Source organism: Equus asinus, chromosome 26, assembly GCF_041296235.1.
Source record: "Equus asinus isolate D_3611 breed Donkey chromosome 26, EquAss-T2T_v2, whole genome shotgun sequence".
Lineage (NCBI taxonomy): Eukaryota > Metazoa > Chordata > Mammalia > Perissodactyla > Equidae > Equus > Equus asinus.
In genome coordinates, this window is record NC_091815.1 from 25230679 (window position 1) to 25254238 (window position 23560).

The 23560-nt window shown below is 57.0% G+C and overlaps 2 protein-coding genes across 5 annotated transcripts in view; both read left to right on the forward strand.

Annotated features, from left to right (window-relative positions):
• Positions 1-11708, forward strand: part of SPTBN4 (spectrin beta, non-erythrocytic 4) — a 72669-nt gene extending 60961 nt beyond the window's left edge. For all 3 annotated transcript variants that reach the window (XM_044759612.2, XM_070498647.1, XM_070498648.1), the window contains 10 exons: positions 989-1233; positions 3559-3697; positions 3792-3876; positions 4199-4395; positions 5010-5629; positions 6681-6750; positions 7355-7647; positions 9040-9213; positions 9359-9401; positions 10675-11708. In XM_044759612.2, coding sequence (XP_044615547.2) covers positions 989-1233; positions 3559-3697; positions 3792-3876; positions 4199-4395; positions 5010-5629; positions 6681-6750; positions 7355-7647; positions 9040-9213; positions 9359-9401; positions 10675-10833 — 2025 coding nt within the window. In that variant the 3' untranslated portion in view covers positions 10834-11708. The remainder of the gene's footprint in view (positions 1-988; positions 1234-3558; positions 3698-3791; positions 3877-4198; positions 4396-5009; positions 5630-6680; positions 6751-7354; positions 7648-9039; positions 9214-9358; positions 9402-10674) is intronic.
• A 362-nt stretch (positions 11709-12070) lies between these two features.
• Positions 12071-23214, forward strand: SHKBP1 (SH3KBP1 binding protein 1). 2 transcript variants are annotated; one of them, XM_014860279.3, is made up of 18 exons: positions 12071-12218; positions 12443-12496; positions 12639-12684; positions 12795-12868; positions 13162-13220; positions 13452-13532; positions 14772-14933; positions 15015-15105; positions 15196-15386; positions 16007-16122; positions 16905-16992; positions 17102-17218; positions 19119-19289; positions 20324-20479; positions 20888-20984; positions 22110-22288; positions 22577-22688; positions 22801-23214. In XM_014860279.3, the coding sequence occupies exons 1-18, from the start codon at positions 12133-12135 to the stop codon at positions 23030-23032; spliced, it is 2112 nt and encodes a 703-aa protein (XP_014715765.3). In that variant the 5' UTR covers positions 12071-12132; the 3' UTR covers positions 23033-23214. The 2 variants fall into 2 exon arrangements, with proteins under 2 accessions (XP_014715765.3, XP_014715764.3); XM_014860278.3 differs by having other exon boundaries at positions 12072-12218; positions 22574-22688.
• The last annotated feature ends 346 nt before the right edge of the window (positions 23215-23560 follow it).

The window sequence follows — 23560 nt, forward strand, 5'->3', positions numbered from 1 at the left end:
CTGCGAAGTGCATGTTACCCAAATCCAGAGGGAGAGTCTAAAGGGAGCTGCGAGAGGGTTAAGAGAAATTTGGCTGTGGGGCAGATAGAAATTAGGCGGCAGGTCTCTGATAGGAATCCTATGATTTCCCTCAAAGGAATTTGAAGGGGTGGATGTAGTGGAAATGGCAACAGAGCTAACAGAGGTCAGGCAGGGGGCCTGACAGGAATTGGGAGGCAGATCTGAGAAATCAGATGGAAATGAAGCCGAGGGCCTAACAGAACTCGGGCAGCGGAACTGAAAGAAATGAGGCTGCAGGGCTGACGGAAGGTAGAAACTGGACGGTTATTTTCATACGAATCATACAGATGACTGTTAGAAATCAGGCGGAGAGACTGATAGTGATGAAGTGGTGGATCTGTGAGAAATCGGACGGTTGACTCGATAGAGAGTGAGCAGTGGATCCAGTAGAACTCCCCCAGCAGAACCGATAGAAATTGCGCAGGAGCCCTGAGCGGCAGTGAATAGGCGTTCTGAAAGAAATTGGGCAGTCGGTGGTGGGTCTGAAAAAAATTGAGTGAAAATGGGACCCCAAGTCTAATAGACATCAGAGTAGAGAGAGGTTTCCTGAAAGATCGGTCTGAAGCAAGACTGGGGCGGGCCTGAGATGAGGTGACGGCCCAGGAGAATAGAGCTCTCAGAAGAAAGCAATCAGGCAGCGACTGAAAGGAACCTGGTAGGAGGTCTAGAAGCAGTCAGAATGCAGGTAAGTCAAAGACAATTCAGGCAGCAGGCATGAGAGAAATGTGGTAGTGGGGCCAAGGAAGTCAGAAAGTGGGCAAGTCAAAAAGAACTCAGGCTGAGCGTAGGAGGGAAACCCAGTTGTGGGATCCCAAGGGGGCGGGCTCCTGATATCTTCAGGCTCTGCACCCAGCCAGCAGGTGGCAGGAAGAGAGGGCGGGGCCTGGACCCCCTGCAGGGCTGGCGCTCCAGCTGGCATACCCCACAGGTGCGGCAGCTGCAGGAGGGGGCTGCGCAGCTGCGGACGGTGTACGCAGGGGAGCACGCGGAGGCCATCGCCAGCCGGGAGCAGGAGGTGCTGCAGGGCTGGAAGGAGCTGCTGGCCGCCTGCGAGGACGCCCGCCTGCACGTCAGCTCCACAGCCGACGCCCTGCGGTTCCACAGCCAGGCCCGCGACCTGCTCTCCTGGATGGATGGCATCGCCGGCCAGATTGGGGCAGCGGACAAGCCCAGGTGCCCCTCATCCCACCTCCGGCCTCCTGCCCGCCTCTGGGCAGCCACCCCCAGCCACCAGCAGTCCCCTTGTCATGAGAAATCCCGGTAGCCCGTCCCTGCGTGGCACTCTTTTAAATGCTTCGTGTGTATCTAGACCCCATTGTCAGGCCTGGCACGGGGGCTCCAACCATGGGGCATCCTCCTGCCTCTGTCCTCCCCAGTTGTCCCGTGCTGCTTCTCCCCTGGGGGTGTCACAGCATGGGATGGGCTGCGGCCCGGAAGTGTGGGACCGTATCTGTGGCTTAACCTAGTGGACCTTGATTTGATGCTCATGCCACGGTTCGATGTGAGTGTCTAGCAGAAGCCTGGTCCACAGTGACCGGGAGCCAAGGCTCCTCCATCCCTCGGCCCTGGGAGGTGTTGCCTGGACCCTCTGCATCCAGCTGCAGATGAGAAAAAGAGAGCAGGAGGGTCACGGGGAACTTTCAGAGACTCACATAGCATTGTTTCTGTGACTGGGGGCCTCGGGCCTACGTTCATTTACTCAGCAAATATTTATTGAATGCCTACTGTGTGCTATATGGTGAGCAGGGCCAGCCCCTGCCCTGATGCAGCTTACATTCTGAGGGTGGAGACAGGCAACAGATAAGTAAATAAACAGACACCTAATATTATCTCACACAGTAATAGTGCTCTGAAGAAACATAAAGCAAGGTAAGGGGATGAGGCTAGCTGGCAAGGCCCCTCTGACGATGTGATGTTAGAGTGGAGACCTGAAGGAAGAGATGATGAGTTGGGTAAAGTTTTGGGGGAAGGGTTTCCAGGTGGAGGGATCAGCAAGTACAAAGGTCCTGAGGTAGGTCGTGGTTAGGCGTGTTTGAGGAAGAGCTAACCGATCATTGTGGCTGGATGGAGTGAGTGAGGCAGGGAGTGAAGAGTGGCAGGAAATGAGATTTGAGGGGCAATAGGGTGTCATGGGGAGTTTGCCTTTTCTCTGAGTGAGATGGGAGCCATGGGAGAGTATAGAGCAGAGGAGTGATGCGATATGATGGACATTTGGAAAAGATCACTCCATAAGCCTTGTGGGAAATAGAGTGTGGAGAGCAAGGTAGCAGCAATAATCAGGAGGCAGCAATAATCCAGGTGAGAGATGTTGGTGGCTTGGCCAAGTGTGGTGGTTTTAGAGATGGAGAAATTGGTTTTAGGGATTTAAAAAATCTTTCTATTATGAAAAATTTCAAATATATCCAGGAGTAGCAGTAACAGTATAGTGAACCCACATATGTATAGTAAACACTTGGCTGGAACGACTGTCAACGTTTGGCCAATCTTGGTTCATCTATACATTCCCCCACTCCCCCTCCACCCCTTGCTGAGTTATTTTAAAACAAATCTCAGGTTTCATATCATTTCACAGGGTATATTTTAAGTTATAAATGTCCAGTCATGACTGATGGATTAGCTTTGGGGCCGAGGGAAAGAAAAGTCATGGATGAAGGATGGGTGAATTTATTGAGATGGAGAATTTCCAGGGAGGGCCCGTTTGGGAGAATCAGAAAGATTGTTCCAGACATCCTAAGTCTGAGGTAGGAGTTACTACAATGTGGGGCCTTCAGAAAGAAGTTTGGACACGTTAAATCTTATGAAGCTACACTTGCTGATTGGTGGAAGCTTCAGAAATTTGGAATTTGTTTTGGACCCACGACAGCTTAGAACGGCGCTGTCCAATAGTTATACAAGGCGAGCCACAAAAGTGAGCCACATATATAATTTAAGATTTTCTTGTAACCACATTAGGAAAGTAAAAAGAAGCAAGTGAAAATTAATCTTAGTAATTCATTTTATTTTACCCAGTAGACCCAAACTATTATCACTTCAACGTGTAGTCAATATTAAAATTATGGAGCCACTTTACTTTCTTTTTTAGAGTAAATCTTCAGAATGTGGTGTTTACTTTACACTTCGACACCTCTCAATTCAGACTAGCCGCATTTTAAGTTCTCAGTTGCCACCATGTCTACTGGTGTCTAGACCGTGTCTAACCTAAGGTTAGAGTCATTGGCTGGTGGAACCTTCAGAAACATAACTTTAGAAAATTAGAAAAGTTGGATCTTGAAATTCTAGGTTAGAATCCCAAAAGTGGGACATTTTAGCACGTTGGAAAAAGTTGGAATCATTGAATCAGTGAAGTACGTTGGACCCTCAGACTGGTCGTAGGAGGTGGGTGTCCTGAGATGACGCGGAAACCCTAGTTTCGTGGTTTTGGCTCGTCAGGAGCTGCGCATATGGGGCGGGCCGAGGGCGGCTGCCCGTGGCTCAGATCCCCACCCGCCGCCCCTGTAGGGACGTCTCTTCGGTGGAGGTGCTCATGAACTACCACCAGGGCCTGAAGACCGAGCTGGAGGCCAGGGTGCCGGAGCTGACGGCCTGCCAGGAGCTGGGGCGCTCTCTGCTGGTCAACAAGAGCGCCATGGCTGATGAGGTGGGGAGGGGCACAAGGGGTCCTCCTCTGCCATCCGTGCCCACTGGGGCAGGAACCACCCCTGACACCTCTCCCACCCACCCACCACTCCCAGATCCAGGCACAGCTGGACAAGCTGGGAACCAGGAAGGAGGAGGTGTCGGACAAGTGGGACCGCCATTGGGAGTGGCTGCAGCAGAGTGAGTGGGGGCCCGGAGGGTGACACGGTCATGCTTTGGACACCACTCACGGGGCCCCAGCAGCAAACGTGAAGGCCTGGGAGGGTGGACAAGGGGGCTGCCTTGCCATTGAGTCCTGGTGGCAGACACCTGAGTAGGAGGAAGCTGGTGCCCTCAGAAACAGCCACAGCCTCTCATTCCTGCAGAGCCCAGAGTGGTCAGAGCTGGGATACGGGAAGCCGAGGGGGTGGGGGGTAGGGTGGAAGGCCCGAGAACACATTCACTGCCCCTTGAAGGGCCCACAGGTGCTCCCAGCACCCTGACCCCGCACGTCTGCCCTCAGTGCTGGAGGTGCACCAGTTTGCCCAGGAGGCGGTGGTGGCCGACGCCTGGCTGACAGCCCAAGAGCCGCTGCTGCAGAGCCGCGAGCTGGGCAGCAGCGTGGACGAGGTGGAGCAGCTTATCCGGCGCCACGAGGCCTTCCGCAAAGCGGCTGCAGCCTGGGAAGAAAGGTTCAGCTCCCTGCGGCGCCTGACCACGGTCAGCACCCCAGATCCTGCTCCAACACCCCCCGCGGGGCCCGCCCCCATCCCTCCATAGGAGATAGACACGCAGGCTTGGTGCTCAGCGCTGTGTTGAGTGAGGCCAAGACAGACTCGCACTGGGTTCCCAGTCCAGCCTGGGGAGGGGGAACAGGGGACAGACCTGTCACCAGATAGTGACAGCCCAGAGTGGTCGGGGCTAGGATGGAGGAAGCACGGGAGATGCGGGAACCCGGAAGCACTTGTCCTGACCTGGGGGAGTCTGGTCTGGGACTGAAGAATGAGGAGAAGAGACCATTGTAAGAAAAAGTCTTAAGGCCCCGGGTGGGGGGACATTGAGGTAGGAGGTGATGCGGCTCAGGAAGGCACCTCGAGGATCCGATGCTTCAGCCCGTTCTTAAAAGAACCCTCGATGTTTGCTGGAGAAAATAGGAATGAGGTTTCGGCAGAGAGCAAAGCATGGGCGCGGGCCTGGCCAACCTTGCTTTTTCACTAATAAAAACTAATAAACCGGGTGGTGAGGCAGACAACCCTGAGCCGTCTTCCCAGACCTCGCCCCCCACACACACACCCCTACGCCCCTCCTTCTGACCCTGGCCCCTCCGTCCCCAGATAGAGAAGCTCAAGGCGGAACAGAGCAAGCAGCCGCCCACTCCGCTGCTCGGGCGCAAGTTCTTTGGGGACCCCACGGAACTGGCGGCCAAGGCGGCGCCCCTGCTGCGGCCAGGGGGCTACGAGAGGGGCTTGGAGCCCCTGGCCCGCCGGGCCTCGGACACGCTGTCGGCGGAGGTGCGGACCCGGGTGGGGTACGTGCGCCAGGAGCTCAAGCCCGAGCGCCTCCAGCCGCGCATCGACCGGCTGCCGGAGGTCCCGGGGAGGGTGGAGCCCACGGCCCCGCCGGCCGCATCGGAGGACGCGGCCGAGATCCCCGGGGCCCCCGCGGCGGCCGAGCAGGTCCGGCCACGGCCGGAGCGCCAGGAGTCAGCTGATCGCGCGGAGGAGCTGCCCCGGAGGCGGCGGCCGGAGCGGCAGGAGTCGGCTGATCAATCCGAGGAGGCGGCGCGGAGGCGGCGGCCAGAGCGGCAGGAGTCGGCGGAGCACGAGGCGGCGCACAGCCTCACCCTGGGCCGCTACGAGCAGATGGAGCGGCGGCGCGAGCGGCGCGAGCGGCGCTTGGAGCGGCAGGAGTCCAGCGAACAGGAGATGCCCGCCAGAGGAGACCTGGCCAAGGGGTGAGGCCCCGTGTGGCCGGGGAGGACGGGGAGGGGGACACGGAGAGCTCCTAGAGCCCCGCAGGCCCAGTGGAGAGAGCTTCTGGGCTCAGAACTGCCTAAAGAGGGAGATTCCGACGTGGTACCCATTTTGCAGAGATGTAAACTGAGGCTGAAAGAGGGTAGGAGACGCGCCCTTGTCCCACAGCGGCAGAGTGCCTTCCTCCAGGTGCAGGTTCTCAGTTACTGAGTTCTGACCCCTGCATCAAATCCTCTGGGTGGCCCTGGGCAGGGATTTTGTCCTCTCTGCACTTCAGTTTCTCCACTCCACTAATGGTGGAACCATCACCTCCCTGACTAGAGATTAAGACCCTTTATCATAATCTCTCTCAACAGCCTTATAAACTGGGGGCTGTTGTAATCTCCATTTTATAGATGGGGCAACTGAGGCTCAGAGAGGGCATGCCACCCAGCTTGGATGAACCAGGACTGGAATACAGGCCTTTCAGAATCCAGAGTTAGCCAGAGTGTGTTGTGCAAACTGCATCCCCAGAAAGAGGCCTTTGGTCAAATATGTGTCAGAGACAATGACTTCTTGACCCCTTTTTAATTTCATATTTCATGAACATTTGCTGAGTGCCCACTCTGTGTGTGGTACGTGCTGGGAGAGCAGTGACCCGACCAGCCTGAGCCCTGCTTCATGGGGGCTCACAGTCCAGGGGGGAAATAGACTTGTCACCAGACAGTGATGACCCAGAACGATCAGGGCTGAGATGGGTGAAGTCCGGGGACCCTGTGAGCTCAGGGGGTGGGTGGAGAAAGGCACTGGTACTTCCAAAGGCTGGAAGGCACCCGTCTGCATTTTGCTTTATGCTGCTTAAAACTCAAAGGGGAGAGAGGTTGCGTGCTCCGTTCCACAGACGTGTCCCTGGCACCTGTGGTGTGTAAGGGACAGGCAGCTGCAGAAGTGGACAAGGGTCAGGCATACACGCTGAAGTGGAGGCTCCTCCGTCCCTCGGACAAGGTCCCCCAGTTCCACTGGGTCTTTCTGCTCCCCTCCCCACCCCCCTAGGAAGGCCACTCTGGCTGACATTGTGGAGCAGCTGCAGGAGAAAGAGGCAGGCCCAGGGCTCCCCGTTGGGGTAAGTTGAGGCTCAACGTGGGTGGGGGTGCAGGATTCCTCTCCTCAGAGCAGGAGTCAGGATCCCAGAAACACCAGTGCCTAGCCCGGCCCGCCCCATCTGAACCCTGCAGGGGACGCTCAGGGGATGGAGAGGGCCCCTGGACGCCCCTCCCCACCCCCCCGACAATCTGAAAATGTCTCTCTTAGAAAGATGAGGCCACCAACCTAAGAGACTCCTGCCCCCTCTATACACACAGACATCTGTCCTGGACTCTTGTTCCAGCCCAGTGGGGGGTCTCAAATTTCCTTACAGGCAGCCACACACACACACACACAGAAGGAAGCCCCAGATTCCTCCCACAGACAGCTGGGACAGCCACCTGCACCCCCACCTCCCTAGGTCTACCCCCTTCTCCCCAAGATTGAGAGGGCTTCCAACCTAGGAGTCCTGGCAGACTCACTGCCAAGACCCCCCGAGGGGCCCCTAAGCGTTGGGCCTCCCATCCTCGCCTCCAAGGCAGATGGCCCCTGCAGACAGATGGTCCCCAGACGATGAGCTCCCCCAGACAGGTGGCTCCACACCCCGCTATGGACAGCAGCCCTCTCCCCCTCCCTTCACACAGCCGTCGCTGCCTCAGCCTCGAGAGCTTCCCCCCGGCCGCCTGCCCAACGGGCTTGAGCCCCCCGAGCGGACACCTCGGCCCGATCGGCCGCGGGCGCGGGACCGGCCCAAGCCCCGCCGGCGGCCGCGGCCGCGGGAGGGTGGTGAGGGCGGGGGAAGCCGGCGCTCGCGCTCCGCCCCGGCCCAGGGCGGCTCCGCCCCCGCGCCGCCGCCGCCGCCCGCTCACACGGTGCAGCACGAGGGCTTCCTGCTGCGCAAGCGCGAGCTCGACGCTAACCGCAAGTCGTCCAACCGGTGAGCGCGTGGGCGGGGCTGTGGAAGGCGGGCCCCAAGCTCAGCGTGTCCAATGAGTGGATAGGTGGGTTTGCGGCGGGGAGGTGGGGCTAAGCTTCAGGGCGTCCAACCGGTGGCGGGGGTGGGCGGGGCCTGAAGAGGGGCGGGGCTTAACTTCAAGCAATGAACAGGAGGAGCGAGGCCTCTGTTTAGTGCGTCCAATGGGCGAGTGGGTGGAGCTTAGTGGGGACGGGACCTGGAGAAAATGTTCCAAACGTAAATAAATAGTGACCCAATCTCACAGCAACCAACTCAGGAGTTCAAACTGGAAGTGGGGTCCAGTCTAGAAGGTTCCAATGAGGTGGAGCCTGGAGAGGTCATCCAACCAATGACTGGGGTAGATCCACCCTCGAAGTTTCAGATTGGGGGAGGGTCTGAAAAGGGGCGGATCCGAAACTCTGAGGCCTGAGTAGGCAGGTACCTGATATAGCTTTCCAAATGGGGGCCTAACGGTGATGTGTCTGCTCTTGGAGTCCAGCTTTGGGTTGTCCAACTGGGAGGCAGAATCTGGGGAGAGGAGGAGCCCAAAAGGGAAGCGCTGGCCAGTGAGCAGAGTGAGGCCGCGGACCCATGACGTGAAATGGGGAGGAAAGTAGATTTTGCCTTTAGGATCTGGAGGTGGTCTTTCTTCCTTGTGCAGAGGCCAAGGTGGGAATAAATTGGGCACCTCGGTGTATTTTTTTTTCTTTTTTGTGGAAGATTAGCCCTGAGCTAACATCTGCTGCCAATCCTCCTCTTTTTGCTGAGGAAGACTGGTCCTGAGCTAACATCCGTGCCCACATTCCTCTACTTTATATATGGAACACCTGCCACAGCATGGCTTGACAAGCGGCCCCTAGGTCCACACCCTGGATCTGAACTTGCGAACCCTGGGCAGCCAAAGCGGACTGTGTGAACTTAACCACTGTGCCACCAGGCTGGCCGCCACCTTGTGTATTTTGCTCTCGGGAGACTTCCTCCTCTGCTGAGGTTTTGGCTGAAGGGGGAGACAGGGATTTCTTATTCCAGACAGTAGACCAATAGATCTCCCTGAAGGGGTTTACGCGGCTGGTGGAGGAGTGGCGAAGAGCGTGTCCAAGTAAAGGCTTATGGAGGAGACAGCTTAAGTCTTGCCTTCAGGAAATTCAGTGTGGGAGGGAATAAGGAAGGGCAGCTCCGGCAGGGGCCAGCCTAGGCAAAGGCCTGGTACTGAGAGGTTTAGACCTGCCCCTCAGCTCAGGAAGAGCACCCTAGGCATGTGGCCCAACCAGGGCAAAGGCCCAGCGGGAGACTTAGGAAACCCAGGCAGGGTATTAATGAAGAGGACCCAGGCGGTGCTGCGACTCTGCCTTGAGCCCCGTCTCGTCGCCCCAGGTCGTGGGTGAGCCTATACTGCGTGCTCAGCAAGGGGGAGTTGGGCTTCTACAAGGACGCCAAGGGCCCTGCATCTGGGGGCACGCACGGTGGGGAGCCACTGCTCAGCCTGCACAAAGCCACCAGCGAGGTGGCTAGTGACTACAAGAAAAAGAAGCACGTCTTCAAGCTCCAGTGAGCCCCCCAATGGGCAAGAGGGAGGGATCCAAGGCCCAACGTCCCCCTCCCAGCAATACCCTGCTCCCCTGGAAGACGGTTGGTGGACGGGTGGGCCAGGACCCTGCCCCAGATCCCCCAAGTCCTGTGTCCCCTCCTACAGGACCCAGGACGGCAGCGAGTTTTTGCTCCAAGCTAAAGATGAGGTGAGATCTAGTCCTTTATCTCTATGTTGGGACCTCAGGAGCCACGAGGCTGGCTGGTTCCTGGCCCAGCGTGATGGGGCTGTGAGAGGGGAAGCACAAGCCAGAGTTACCAGGGCTGTCATGGGAAAGCCCATGGGCAGTGAGAGCCCAGAGGAAGCTCCTAACCTCATTATGGGGCTGGGGGTGGGCGGAGGAGGAGGGTCCGGAGGGCTGCTGGAGGCCCCAGGATAAAGTCCAGCCTCCTTGCTTTGGCCTCTGAGGTGAGACTGGAAGGATAAGAGGAGAGAGTTAAGCTTAAAAAAAAACAAAAAAGGATGAGACAGGGAGAGGGAACTGCAAGTGCAGAGAACCAGAGGTGCAGAATTGCAGAGCATCAGCCATGCTGGAGGAGCATTCAGGGAGGAAGGCTCCCAGGGGCTGGATCTCAAAGGGCGTTGTGGGCCATTTGGAAGCAGTTGGAGTTTGTCCTAAGGGTACTGGGGAGCCATGGCAGAGTTCTGAGTAAGGGAGGGTTACAGAGATGCATAAGAAAGATCCCTTTGGCTACCAGATGCAGGGTAGATTGGAGAGGGTGAGAATGGAGGTGGGGAGCCCAGGAGGCTGCCAGGACAGGGACCCAAATGGGAGAGCACAAGGCTGGATCAGGGCAGGCCTGTGGGGAGGGCAGGAAGAGGTGGGTGAGAGAGACAGGAATGGGAGTGGACCTTGGGACTGGGGCTAAGGTGAGAGGTCAGGGGAGGAGAAGGCGTGGAGGTGGTTTGAAGAGACATTGAAAACAATTCCTTGTTATCTTATTCATCTTCACAAGAGGCTACAAAGCAGGCCTTTATTCTCTCCATGCCTCCGCTACTTATCTTTAAAATGGAGATAAAAATAGTTTTCCATCAACCCCATAGGGTTATTGTGAGAAATAAGTTGACATATGCAGAGTCCTTACAGGGCCTGGAAAATGTCAGTGCTCTCTAAGTGTCTGCTGATACTGCGAGTGTTTTATTGTTGTTTATCCCTGTAGTGGGAATTAGATATAATCCTATTGCACAGAATTAAGTGAATTAATCCACAAAAGTGCTTAGAACAGAGCCTGGCAGATAAGTGCTGTGTAACCGTTTCCATCATTGTTATCATCATCATCATCATCATCATCATTATTGTTACAATCTCATTCAATAGATGAAGAAACGGAAGTTGAGAGAGGGAAGTCTGATTTCCAGACTCATCGATTACTCCATTTCTTCTCTTCCAAATACGGACTCTGCCCTGTTTCTCTCTCCAGGAGGAGATGAACGGCTGGCTCGAGGCTGTGGCCGCCTCGGTGGGGGAACACGCCGAGATCGCCCGCTGGGGCCAGACACTGCCCACCACGTCGTCCACAGACGAGGGCAACCCCAAGCGGGAAGCGGGGGAACGCAGGGCCAGCGGGCGCCGGAAGTGACTTCCCACCCCTGGGGCCTGACACATATCCTCGCCCCTCTTCTCTGCACTGTGGCCACAAAGACACTTTCTCTTCCGCAGGGGCTGGAGCCCCCAGTTCCACCAACACTGCGGACGCGCCATGACGGGCACTGGAAAGGAGGGGACTTCTCCTGCACCCCAAGAAGTGGTGGCGGGATTGCTGCCCCTATAGCCATATCTCGGCCCCTTCCCGCTCGCCACCCCCGCCCCCACCCCAGGTGCTGGGGCTTCATTGTTTTTATGCAATAACTGAGCTTGGGGGGGCGGGTAAGGGGCCAATTGAGCCAAGCCCCCTGCCCCGATCCCCAGATCCTGTCCCAAGAAGCTAGGGTGGTAGGGGCGAGAATTCCTGCCCCCTCTCTCCGCCCTAGGGATGGGCACGGGGGCGCTGGTGAGGTCCCCTGGACCATCCAGGGTGCTAGGGGGTGGGGAGGGGACGCGCCCTCCCCGCCTTTACCTCACTTCCAATGCTGCCTTGATCTCTGTCTGGGAAGGGGGAGTGAAGGGGCCCTAGCCCCCGCACTCCGCCGTCTCAGGGCCATGCGGTTAATTCCTGACTTAGTTTATTTTTGCAAAATGTCGACCTCCTCCTCTCCCGCCCCGCATCCGCGAAGGCTTTTAATGGGAGGGGCGTCAAAGCTCAAAACAGTCTTCCTCTCTCCTCCCCCCTCCAGCTATAAAAGCGACTTCGTGAGGGGAGGGGCGAGGGGAAGTCCTCCCCCTGCATGCTTCTGGCTGGAGCACCTCCCTGGGGAGTGGGGGACCGGGTTGCGAAGAAGCCGCTGGGGCTCGGGGGTGTGGGGCGGTGTGGCAGGCGCACACTGTATGTATCTATAATAAATCCTTTGGCTTTGACGGTCGATGCTGGTTTGTTCGCGTTTTATGGGCTGCGCCCGGGAAGATGTGAGGTGTGGGGGAGAGACGGGGGCTGCGGAGAACATTTAGATGTCCCCCTTGATGTGGATTAATTTTAGGGTCTAAATACATACCCCCGACGAAGTACCTAGATGCCATTCCTGAAATGGGAACCCCATAGGGGTGGAGGAACATTTTGCTGTTTCTCGTAACCAAACTTCCCCAAAGAAGCCGCCGGGTCCGCCCCGTCCAGGACAGGAAAGGCGGGCCCCTTTAAGGAGGCGGAGAATTTAACTGAGACGGGTGAGCGCTTTGTCCAGTGGCCGGCGGCTCCGGGAGTCTCCGGCCCAATGAGCACGCGAGGGGGCGGGATCTGGGTGCGCACCCGGAAGCGGGTGCTGGCCGGCCGGCTCGCCCGGGGGCCATGGCTGCCGTGGCGCCTGCAGCCGAGGGGGTCCCAGGTCGGGGGCCTCCTGGGGAGGTGATTCATCTGAACGTGGGAGGCAAGAGGTGAGTGTAGGAGATTCCTGAGGCCCCCACCGTCGGGGGCGGAGAGCAGGGTGGGAGTACCCGCCTCTCCCGGGGGGAATCCCTGTCCATCAAGGATTACTCCGCCCCTGCTGGAGGCGCGAGAGCCCGGACTAGCGTACCGGGAGGGACCCCGGTCCTGAAGTAGGGGGCGCGTTCCTCACCCTCCCTCCCTCTTCTCGCGTCCGCTCACATTCCCCGCACAGATTCAGTACCTCTCGCCAGACTCTCACCTGGATTCCAGATTCCTTCTTCTCCAGGTGAGTGTGAGAGCGAGTTTGGGGCAGGAGTTGGGGAGTGGGAGAGGAGGGTATGGGGAGATCCAGTCCCCACCCCCACCAGACCCTCCGCACACCCCGCCCCCCCAGCCCCTTACACCTGCTCTGCGTCCCCTCCTTGCAGTCTTCTGAGCGGACGCATCTCAACGCTGAAAGATGAGACCGGAGCCGTGAGTAGGGCAAGAGCTGAAACGGGGCGGCCGGTAGGAGGAGGGACAGGACCCTCCCCGCCTCAGCCCCGCTCTTTGCCCCATCCATCCTCTGCTCCCCTTACTCGCAGATCTTCATCGACAGGGACCCCACCGTCTTCGCCCCCATCCTCAACTTCCTGCGCACCAAAGAGTTGGACCCCAGGTTGGCGTGGAGGATAAAGGGGAATGCCCGACCGTCTTCACCCCCTGAGAAGTCTCATCTTCCCCCCAGAATGTTCACTAAAGCTCCTTGATCATATTTAAATTGTGTCCTTAGAATCGTCCCCAAACACACGCACGTTTTCACCGCCCATGTCATCGCTCCTTAGAATCTTGATCCCGTCAAAATTTGCTACCTGTGGGGATTCTCTGTCCAGCTTCGAGAACTTTCCCCTCAGAACTCTCTGCCCACTCCCACCCCCCAGACCCTGACCCCTAGTCAATTCTACTACCCAGGGGTGTCCACGGTTCCAGCCTCCTCCACGAAGCTCAGTTCTATGGGCTCACTCCTCTGGGTAAGCAGGGCCCCATTAGCATCCGCATTGCATAGAAATCTAGCTCGCTAGTGATCCTCCCTCTTGTCCCTCTTTCCTGAAAGAAGGTGGGGTTAGAGCTGAGAGCACTGGATGTGGTCCTGGGTCTCAGGGGAGTGGTGGTCCTATTCTGTGGAGAAAGAGAGGGGGGAGGGGAAAAGGGATCTGCTTCAGTACCCGCCAAGTCCCAGCCTTCGAGTCCTTCCGCCTCAGTTCGCCGTCTACAGCTGCGGGAGGAGTTGGATCGATCTTCTTGCGGAAATGTCCTCTTCAACGGTTACCTGCCTCCTCCAGGTGGGCACTATTAAGGGATGAAGGGAGGTGGAGCAAAGACTACATTTCCCATAAGGCTGCAGCCCTTGGATGCCTATGCTGTGAACCCTGAGATGCCATGGGAGTTGTAGTTCTATATCAGATGCTTGGATTGATGCGTGGAAAGGAAGTAGGAAACAGCATTTCCAATGAGGCAATGGGCCAGCTAGCCTCCTTAAGGCTCAGAAGCGTGCCCTAGAGCTTGTGGGAGTTGTAGTCCAGGTTTGATTTCCTTGTGGGGAAGCTTAGGAAGATATGGGATCCACTGCATGGAGGGGAGACATATTAGAGGAGAGTTATTGACCATAATCTCCATGAGACCTTGGGGCAGCCAGCCCACTGGCCACGGATAATATGCCCCAGTGGCTATTGGGAATTGTAGTCCACTGGGCTTTGCTGATTGGTAGAAAGGACAGAGTGGGGAAATTCAGTTTGTGGCTTTATGTCTCTAACCTCAACTACCTTCATGAAGTTTGCCAAATATGAAGACATATGCTGTTGTTTCCTAAACTTAGTTTTGCCCTGATTTTTTAAAAGAAATCGTTTTAAATACAAGCTTTATATCAATACCTTTATTCCATGAGTAAGTAAACGTGAAATTAAAACCCAAACATCAGTGTTATTAAACTCTGGCTGGATGCTGTTGCCTGCCAAGGCAACAGGCATCATCTCTTAAAAGGGAAGATTGGGGCCGGCCCCGTGGCCAAGTGGTTCAGTTTGCGCACTCTGCTTCCGCAGCCCAGGGTTTCACTGGTTAGGATCCTGGGCGCGGACATGGCACCACTTGTCGGGTCATGTTGCAGCCGCGTCCACATAACACAAGCAGAGGCACTCACAATTAGAATATAGAGCTGTGTCCTGGGGGGGCTTTCAGGAGAAGAAGAAAAAAAAAGAAAAAAAGGAAGATTGGCAACAGATGTTAGCTCAGGTGCCAATTTTGAAAACAACAAAAAAGGGGAAGATTAGCAAATATTGAAGAGGTATCACTATTATGGAAACTGATTCTTCCTTTGTGATGGGCTCAAAGGGAACTGAAAAGGGAGTAACTCGCTGTGTGATTCAATGTCATTGAATGCCGTGTCCCCCCCGCACCACCTAAAATCTTTTCCCCAGGAGACTATGCTTTACACATGGGGAAGTCAGTACCTGGCATATTTTTAAGTGCTTGCTACATGGCAATTATCACATTTATTGTCACTCCACCCCTTCTCCCTGCCGCAGTGTTCCCGGTGAAGCGGCGAAACCGGCACAGCATGGTGGGGCCCCAGCAGACGGGGGGACGCCCGGCCCCCGTTCGACGGAGCAACACGATGCCCCCCAACCTGGGCAACGCGGGGCTGCTGGGCCGAATGCTGGATGAGAAAGCCCCTCCGTCCCCATCAGGTATGTGTCTGTCTCCTGGGAGGCTGGGGAGCCAGGGGGACCCCTGTGACTCTGCCCTGAGCCCTGCTCTGCCCCCCCTAGGACTACCAGAGGAGCCGGGGATGGTGCGGCTGGTGTGTGGACACCACAACTGGATCGCTGTGGCCTATACCCAGTTTCTTGTCTGCTATAGGTGCTTGGGGAGGGTGCCCGTGGGAGGCCGTGGGCCCTGCTATTGGGAAGAGCTTGGGCTGAGGGCTCACGATGTGCCCCCATCCTCCAGGCTGAAGGAGGCCTCTGGCTGGCAGCTGGTGTTTTCCAGCCCCCGCCTGGACTGGCCCATTGAACGACTGGCGCTCACAGCCCGGGTGCTCGGTGGGGCATTGGGTGAACATGACAAGATGGTGGCAGCGGCCACAGGCAACGAGATCCTGCTGTGGGCTCTGCAGGCAGAAGGTGGTGGCTCTGAGATAGGTATGGCCCAAGGCTTTTTCCAGAACCCTCTGCCCTTGAGAATTCTCCCCCAACATGTGAGCTGTGAAAACTCTCTACCCCATTCGCATTCTGTGGCCTGTTCAAATAACCCACCCTGTATGATTCTCAGACCCATAAGAACTCTTTATGTTTTTAGAATTCCCCGCCCCTTTAGAATTCCACATCCTGTTAGAATTCCTTGGCCTAGTAGAAAAATGCCCCCACATACAATTCTCTCCTCCGTCAGAATTCACTGCCCTGTTGGATCTCTTTGCTTTGTGAGAGTTCTCCGTGCCAGGGGAGTCCCAGAGCCTGCTAGAATCTGTGTCCCCGTTAGAAATCTCTGACTTTTAGACTAATCTGTGCCCTGACAAATCTCCATCCTCATAAGAATCCTCTGCCACCGGTGGTCATTTGCCACATTGAACATCTCAGCCGGGTTAGAGTCCCACACCCCGTCAGCGCTCTGGCCCCTTGTAAACTCTGCCGTTCTTGCTGGAATCCTCTATCCTATGAAGACTCCATGGCCCACTGAATCCTCCCGCCCTTCGAGTTCTTCCCACCACCCTCTTTCCCCCTGTGAGGCGGGGTCCTGGCTGAGCGCTCCTTGCCCCCTGCAGGGGTCTTCCATCTGGGGGTGACCGTGGAGGCCTTATTCTTCGTCGGGAACCAGCTCATCGCCACAAGCCACACGGGGCGCATCGGGGTTTGGAATGCCGTCACCAAGCACTGGCAGGTCAGAGTGCTGGCCAGCCTGGCTGCCCCTGTCCCAGGTGTCCAGACTGTGCAGACGCAGGGAGGGGCTCCTTTCTGCCCCGCTCCACCTGGAGAGAGCCAGAGAACCCAGCAGTGGGCAGATCCTGGGGGGCGGGGGTGTTATAAAGGCCTGGGGAGCATCAGGGGAGAGGGGCTGCTGAGCTGACATGAAGGATGGGTGGGTTTGGAAAGGAGGAGAGAGGATTCTCCAGGCACTGGATGGGGAAGCAGGTGAGGGGAGAGGGTGAGGAGACAGAAACCCAGGGATGGATGTGCAAATATCTGTCATTCTCTCTGCACCCACCCCAAGCCATGTCCAAAGTGTAAAAAAAATACACATCATGTTTTCTCCTGCTAAAGTGTGAATGTGGGGGAGAGAGAAACAGACCAGCTGAGAAAGAGAGAAAGAAACAGATAAATAGAAGCAGAGGAAGAGGCGACAGAAAGAAGGGTGGACAGAGAGAAATCAGGACTGAATGACTGTGGTAGATGAAGGGGCGCAGAGAGACAGACGGAGATGCGTAGAGAAATGTCAGAAATAGAGTCAAGGGGAGGCTGAGCCAGAAACACCGACAGAGAGACAGTCAGAGACAGACAGACACGGATGGAGATAGGCCTGGGCTGGGCGAGGCTGGAGGGAAGGGGGCCTAGAAACCCCAGGAGGGTTTTGGAGCTGGGCAGAGAGGGCATGCCGGGAGGGGCCCCTGTGGAGGCCGAGGCAGGGGGACCTCCAGGGCCACAGGCTGTCCTGCCTGCCCCCAGGTCCAGGAGGTGCAGCCCATCACCAGTTATGACGCGGCCGGCTCCTTCCTCCTCCTGGGTTGCAACAATGGCTCCATCTACTACGTGGGTGAGCAGCAGACGGCGCCCCCAGTGCCTGGGCCCCTCCTCAGGAAGCGGGCGAGGAGGGGAAAGGCTGGGACCTTGAACAACCCCGCTCTACCCTCCCTGCACCCCAGATGTGCAGAAGTTCCCCCTGCGCATGAAGGACAATGACCTCCTTGTCTGTGAGCTCTACCGGGACCCGGCAGAGGATGGGGTCACAGCCCTGAGCGTCTACCTCACCCCCAAGACCAGTAAGCTATGACCCAGCTCCCCGCTCTGCCATCAGCAGCCAGCCCCAGCCCGCAGCTGTGTCCCCCCTGCGTGGGTAGCATGACCCAGTGAGATTTATTGGGCGGAGGACAGATTAACTCTCATTTAGTCGTTCAACAAATACTGAGCACTGCTTGTATATTAGCACTGTTCTAGGTGCTGGATGGTGATGGGTCTCTCCACCGGGGGCAAAATTGGCTGCTAGTCCTTCATCTTTGTGTTTCTTTCCCATGTCTGCAGTTAGGGCATGATGCTTGCGTGCTCCTAACACAAAGAGGCTGCATGTTTTACAGTGGCCGGAGTTGAGTTCCCTCACTTGGGACAAATGTTTGGTTTTGTTTTCTTGACCACAAAGGCAAAAAAAAGGGTTAATTTTTGTTTGTTTGTTTGTTTTTATTGCAGTATAGTTCCTGTTCCTTAAAATTCACAATTCAGTGATTTTTAGTAGATTCACAAGGTTATACAACCATTGTCACTGTCTAGTTCCAGAACATGTTTACCACCCCAAAAAGGAAGCCCATCCTCATTAGTAGTCACACCCCATTCCTTCCCCATGACAGCCTCTGGAAACCACTAATCTGCTTTCTGTCCCTATAGATTTGCCTTTTCTAGACGTTTCATGTAAATGGAATCATACAGTATTGGCCTGCTGTGCCTGGCTTTTTTCTCTTAGCATAAGGGTCCATTTTTTTCATGGTTAGTGCTTTTTGGATCTTGTGATATCTTTGCCTACCCCCAGGTTGCAAAGATTTTCCCCTTTGTTTGCTTCTAGAAGCTTATAGTTTAGTTTTAGCTCTTGCATGTTGATTTCTGTTCATTTCAAATGAACTTCTGTGTACGGTGTGAGGTCGGGGTCACAGCACACTTGTTTCCTGCAGGAGTCAGTGATTACCACACCTAAGTGCTCAGCGTGTTGTCCCATCAGCCCCTTTCTTATTCCAGCTATTTAGTCCTGCCCTCCCCTGCCCCTCCTGCCACCTGCCACTGCTCTGTCATGTTCAGTGTGTGTCTCTTCATTTGTGTGTGTCCTTACAGAATGGGGGTGGTAGACAGGTTTTTGAATTTGCATAAATGGCCTTGGGTGTCCATCCCAGTTGTCCCTTCCTGTTGTCTGCCTGCCCCGGGTTTAATACCCATCCGTGTTGCTCTGCACAACCCTGATCCATTGCTGGCAACTGCTGCACAAATGTTACAACACATTTTCTACCCGCATTCCTTATGATGGTCTGTTAAGTTTCTGACAGCTACGAAGTAACTTTTCCCCTGTGGAAAGTTGGCCTGAGCTAGGAGTCCCTCAGACACATGGGGTTGTGTTTTCTTGTCTTACTGGCTGTCTGTTTATATGTCTCTATTTTTTTTTGTCTCTCTAATTCCCTCTGTCTCTATGTCTGTGTGTCTCTGTCTCTATAACCCTCCCTGTGACTCAGTTTCTTGGCTGGCGGTGTGTGTCTGTTTCTCTATTTTTCTCTCGTCTCTCTCTCTCTCTCTCTTTTTTTTTTTTTTTTTTTGCTGAGGAAGATTAGCCCTGAGCTAACATCTGTGCTAATCTTCCTCCACTTTATATGTGGGATGCCTCCACAGCATGGCTGACGAGTGGTGTATGTCTGAACCTGCGAATCCAGGCCGCTGAAGCGGAGCACGGGAACTTAACCACTGTGCCACAGAGCCGCCCCATCTCTCTTCCCTCTCTTGTTAGCTCTGTCTCTGTCTGAATTTCTGTCTCTAGTTCTCTATCTCTCTGATCTGTCCCTTTGTCTCCCCCATCTGACCACCTTATCTCCCTCTCTGACTCTATGTCTGGTCTTTGTCTGTCTCTTTCTCTCTGCCTGAGTTTTGATCTCTGTGACCCTGTCCCTGTCTTCATCCTCGGCCCCTCCCCAGGTGACAGTGGGAACTGGATTGAGATCGCCTACGGCACCAGCTCAGGGGGCGTGCGGGTCATTGTGCAGCACCCTGAGACGGTGGGCTCGGGGCCTCAGCTATTCCAGACCTTCACCGTGCACCGCAGCCCCGTCACCAAGATCATGCTCTCGGAGAAGCACCTCATCTCAGGTGGGCCTCGCCAGCTTCCCCGGGGGCCTGACTCCCTGCAGGAGGGGTGGCTCAGGTCAGAGCACGAGACCAGGTGGATGAGGGTTTCCGCTGAGGAGGGGCATTGTATAGGGAGAGGCCCCTAGAGAAGGGGACCAGTTTAGGGAAGAGTGAATTTGCGGGGGAGAAGCAGAATTCATCAATTCAACAAGCATTTATTGAGCACCTGCTGTATGCTAGGCAAAGGGGATACAGTGGTTAACAAGACAGGCCAGGTCCCTACCCCTGTGGAGCTGACATTCTAGTGGGGCCAGCAGACACTAAAGAAATAAAAATACAAGTCAGAATCAGGCAGTGATGAGGGCTGTGAAGGAAACACAGCTGTGTGGGTGGCCAGAGCCTGTCGGGGTCGCTGAGAGGGAGTGGTTCTGGGACAGGCTTTCTGAGGAAGGAGCTTTGAGCAGAATGAGGGAATGAGCAGTGCCGATTGGTGGGGACAAGTGTTCCAGGCGGAGGGAACGGACGTTGCAAAAGCTCTGAGGTGGGAGGATGTTTGACGTGTCTGAGGAAGAGCAGGGGGCCCCCTGGGCCCGGAGTGGAGTGGGCGACGGAGAGGGGTGGGAGGTGACAGGGGCAAGTCGGCGGGGCCTTGAAAGCCATGGAGAAGACTATCCTTGACCCTGGCTGAGATGGAGCCACAAGAGGGCTCTGAGCAGAGAAGGGACATGACCTGAGGCAGGTGTTCACAGGCCCCCTCAGGCTGCGTGTCGGGACAGACTGTGGGGGCAGGACAGGAGTAGGGACACCAGGGAGGAGATGAGAGGGACAGGAGCAGGTGGGGGCAGTGGGCGGGGCAAGGTGAGGTCAGGCTCTGGAATAATTTTGGAGGATTTTTGACCTTTGGAGTTCTGAGAAAGAGAGAATTCTCTGGGCGGAGGGATTCAGAGGGGCCTGGATCCTGCCGCCCTCGAAAGGGCGTCATCCCGGGGCTCGGGAAGGTCAGGCAGTAGTGATGCCCAGCTGGGCTGACCTGCCACTGTCCCCGCGCTCCTCAGTCTGTGCCGACAACAACCACGTGCGGACGTGGTCTGTGACTCGCTTCCGCGGCATGATTTCCACCCAGCCCGGCTCCACCCCACTCGCTTCCTTCAAGATCCTGGCGCTGGAGTCGGCTGATGGGCATGGCGGCTGCAGTGCTGGCAACGACATCGGTGCCTCCTGGCCCCCTGCCCCCCACCCCCCGGGCCCTGCCTGCCCCCCATTGGCCTCCATTGACCCCTTACCTGACCCCTGTACCTGTCCTGAACTGCCCAGCTGACCTGGTTGACCTCCACTGACCGCCACCTGACCCCTGTTGACCTCCCTTTACTCCCATTGATTCCTGCTGACCGCCACCTGACCCAAGACCCCCTTCCAAGCCACTGCCCCCTTCCCTGATGTGGCCGAACTCTACTGACTGTTGCTGACCCCCAGCCCTCTCTGACCCGCCCAGCTCCAGCAGCCCGGGGATGCAGTCCTAGTCCTGGCAGGGGGGCTGCTCAGTGGGGAAGGGGGCAGGGCCTTGGGGCTGGGGGCCCTGGGGACCCGGCCGGCCCTGACCCCCACCCTTGCCTGGCCAGGCCCGTACGGCGAGCGGGACGACCAGCAGGTGTTCATTCAGAAGGTGGTGCCAAGCGCCAGCCAGCTCTTCGTGCGCCTTTCATCCACTGGGCAGCGGTGAGGAGTGGCTTTTCGAATGGGGAGGGTGGTCAGAGGAGAAGGCAAGATGCCAGCTGGGTTACGGTGGCCAGACGGGGGTCCCAGCCCCAGAGCACGGATGGAGCAAAGCCTGGAACGGGGCAGGAGCTTGGTCCTAGGTCTGGGGCTGCCGGAATCAAAGATGTAACCTGTGTGGGTGGGAGTGGAGCTGGAGAAACCCCGGGTGCCCGTACTGGACCTCAAACAGAGGTCGCCCTGTGTGGTCGCGGGGGATGAGGCCCAGGCAGAGGGGTCAGGGGTGGATTGGGGCCAGGCAGAAGGGTCAGGGCGGGATGGAGGGGGGCCAGGCAGGGGAGTCAGTACGGCATGAAGGGGCCCAGGGAGCTGTAGGATCCCAAAGGAGTTGCTTGCTTTAGCCTGGGAAGGGAGCCTGGAAAGATTTTCTTGAAGAGGAGACTGAGCAGAGACCCCGAGGACAACTGGAGTGAACAGAAGAAAGAAGGGAGGGGAAAGGGTGTGCCAGGCTGAAGGGACAGCCATGCACGGGCTGGAGCGGCCCAGTAGGGTAACCAGTGATGTGCACGTGGTGTCTGGGGCCTGGAGCACAGAATTGGAGGTGAGGAATGAGGCTGCAGAGGGCAGGGCAATCGTATGGAAGAGCCGAGACTGTCCTGAGGGTACTGGGGAGCCCTGGCTGCTGTGAGGGGGATGGACTGGAGGATGGAGAGGAGGCCACGAGCCCAGGGAGGAGGCTCAGAGCTTGAGCAGAGCCAGACGGGGAGGGGAGGGGGCCAAGTGGACCGGCCACGAGAAGGATAAGAGGCGAGGGCGGCGCCGAGGCCGGGACCCAGGCCTTCCCTGAGCCAGGAACAGGGGGGAGCAGCCAATCTGGGGGGAATCCCATTTGGGACACAGGGTGAGTGTGTGGGCGGGTGGGGGACATCCAGGAGGCTGCGCATGCCCAGGGCTGGAACCCAAGAGAGGAAGTTGGGGAAGGATGAAGAAGCTCGGGGTGGTCATTGAGAGGCAGGACCTGAAGCCGTAATGGTGGGGACTGTGGCCTGGGGAGCGGGTAAGGATGAGAAGAGGGGCCAGGGCAGGCCCTGGTGTGGCTGGGATGACCCCTCCTCGCCTCCCTCTCAGGGTGTGCTCGGTGCGCTCGGTGGACGGCTCGCCCACCACCGCCTTCACGGTGCTCGAGTGCGAGGGCTCCCGGCGGCTTGGCTCGCGGCCACGGCGCTACCTGCTCACCGGCCAGGCCAATGGCAGCCTGGCCATGTGGGACCTGACCACCGCCATGGACGGCCTCGGCCAGGCCCCTGGTACTCCTGCCCTGCCTCCATCCCGTCCCAAGCCCCCCACACTCACCCTGAATCCTTCTCCACCACCTCCATTGTGATCTCTCCTCCCAGGCTTTGCCCTCTGACCCCTTTCTCTGCCCTCCAACCCCTCAGGGCCCTGGCTTTTCAACCCCCTCTTAGCTTCTGACCCCTGTCCCTTGACCTCTACATCTTTTTTCCTAGCCTGACCTCAATCCTTGCACATGACCTTTGTTCCTTGACTTGTGACCCTTGTCTTGCCCCCTGACCCTGCTTCCTTGCCCCCAGCAGGTGGCCTGACAGAGGAAGAGCTGATGGAACAGCTGGAGCAGTGCGAGCTAGCCCCGCTGGCTTCCTCACGGGGCTCTCTCCCCAGCCCCTCACCCCGTACCTCGCTCACCAGGTAGGCATGACCCCACTTCCCCTTCTGTGCCCTGGGGGGTGGCGAGAACATGGTGGCCATGGGGCCTCAGCTGCCCCACGATGACCTGCCCTGACCCTCATCACCCCCTCAGCCTCCACTCAGCCTCCAGCAACACCTCCCTGTCTGGCCGCCGCGGGAGCCCGAGCCCCCCGCAGGCTGAGGCCCGGCGCCGGGGCGGAGGCAGCTTCGTGGAGCGCTGCCAGGAACTGGTGCGGAGTGGGCCGGAGCCCCGGCGGCCGCCTACCCCAGCCCCTCGGCCCTCCACCGGTCTCGGGGCTCCCCTCACCCCCCCCAAGGTGAAGCTCAATGAAACTTCCTTCTGAACATAGCTGCCATGGTGCCTTCAGTTACCCAGGTCCTGGGGGACTCAGGTGCCTCCCGCTTCCTGTCAGAGCCCTGGGTTCAGGGCCGGGGCCTCCTTGGAGTGGTCACTGTTACTAGGCCCCCACTATCCCCCTTTTCTGGAGCCAAAGTCACCCTCCTCTAATAAAGTTCTCACTGCCAACACCTTGCTTACATTCTTAAAGAGTTTTGAGACTCCTAGGGAAAGAGTGAGAGAGGTGGGGGCCCCAACCAGGTCCCTGGCTGTGGATTCAGGAACATCTGTCTCTTCAGGTTTAAGCAAAGAAGGGGAATGTATGGTTTACACTTTGGCTTCAGGCATGGCTGGATCCAGGGGTTCAAACACATCCAGAATACCTTTCCATCCTTTGGCTTTGCTTTCTTCTGGGATGCATCATTCTCAGTCAGGTTTTCCCCTCTCTGTGCCAAGATGATTCTAGGTAGCTCCTTAGCAACATTTTTCTCTCGAGCAGCAGCAAAAATTGCAACACTGATTCTCATTGGCTTGA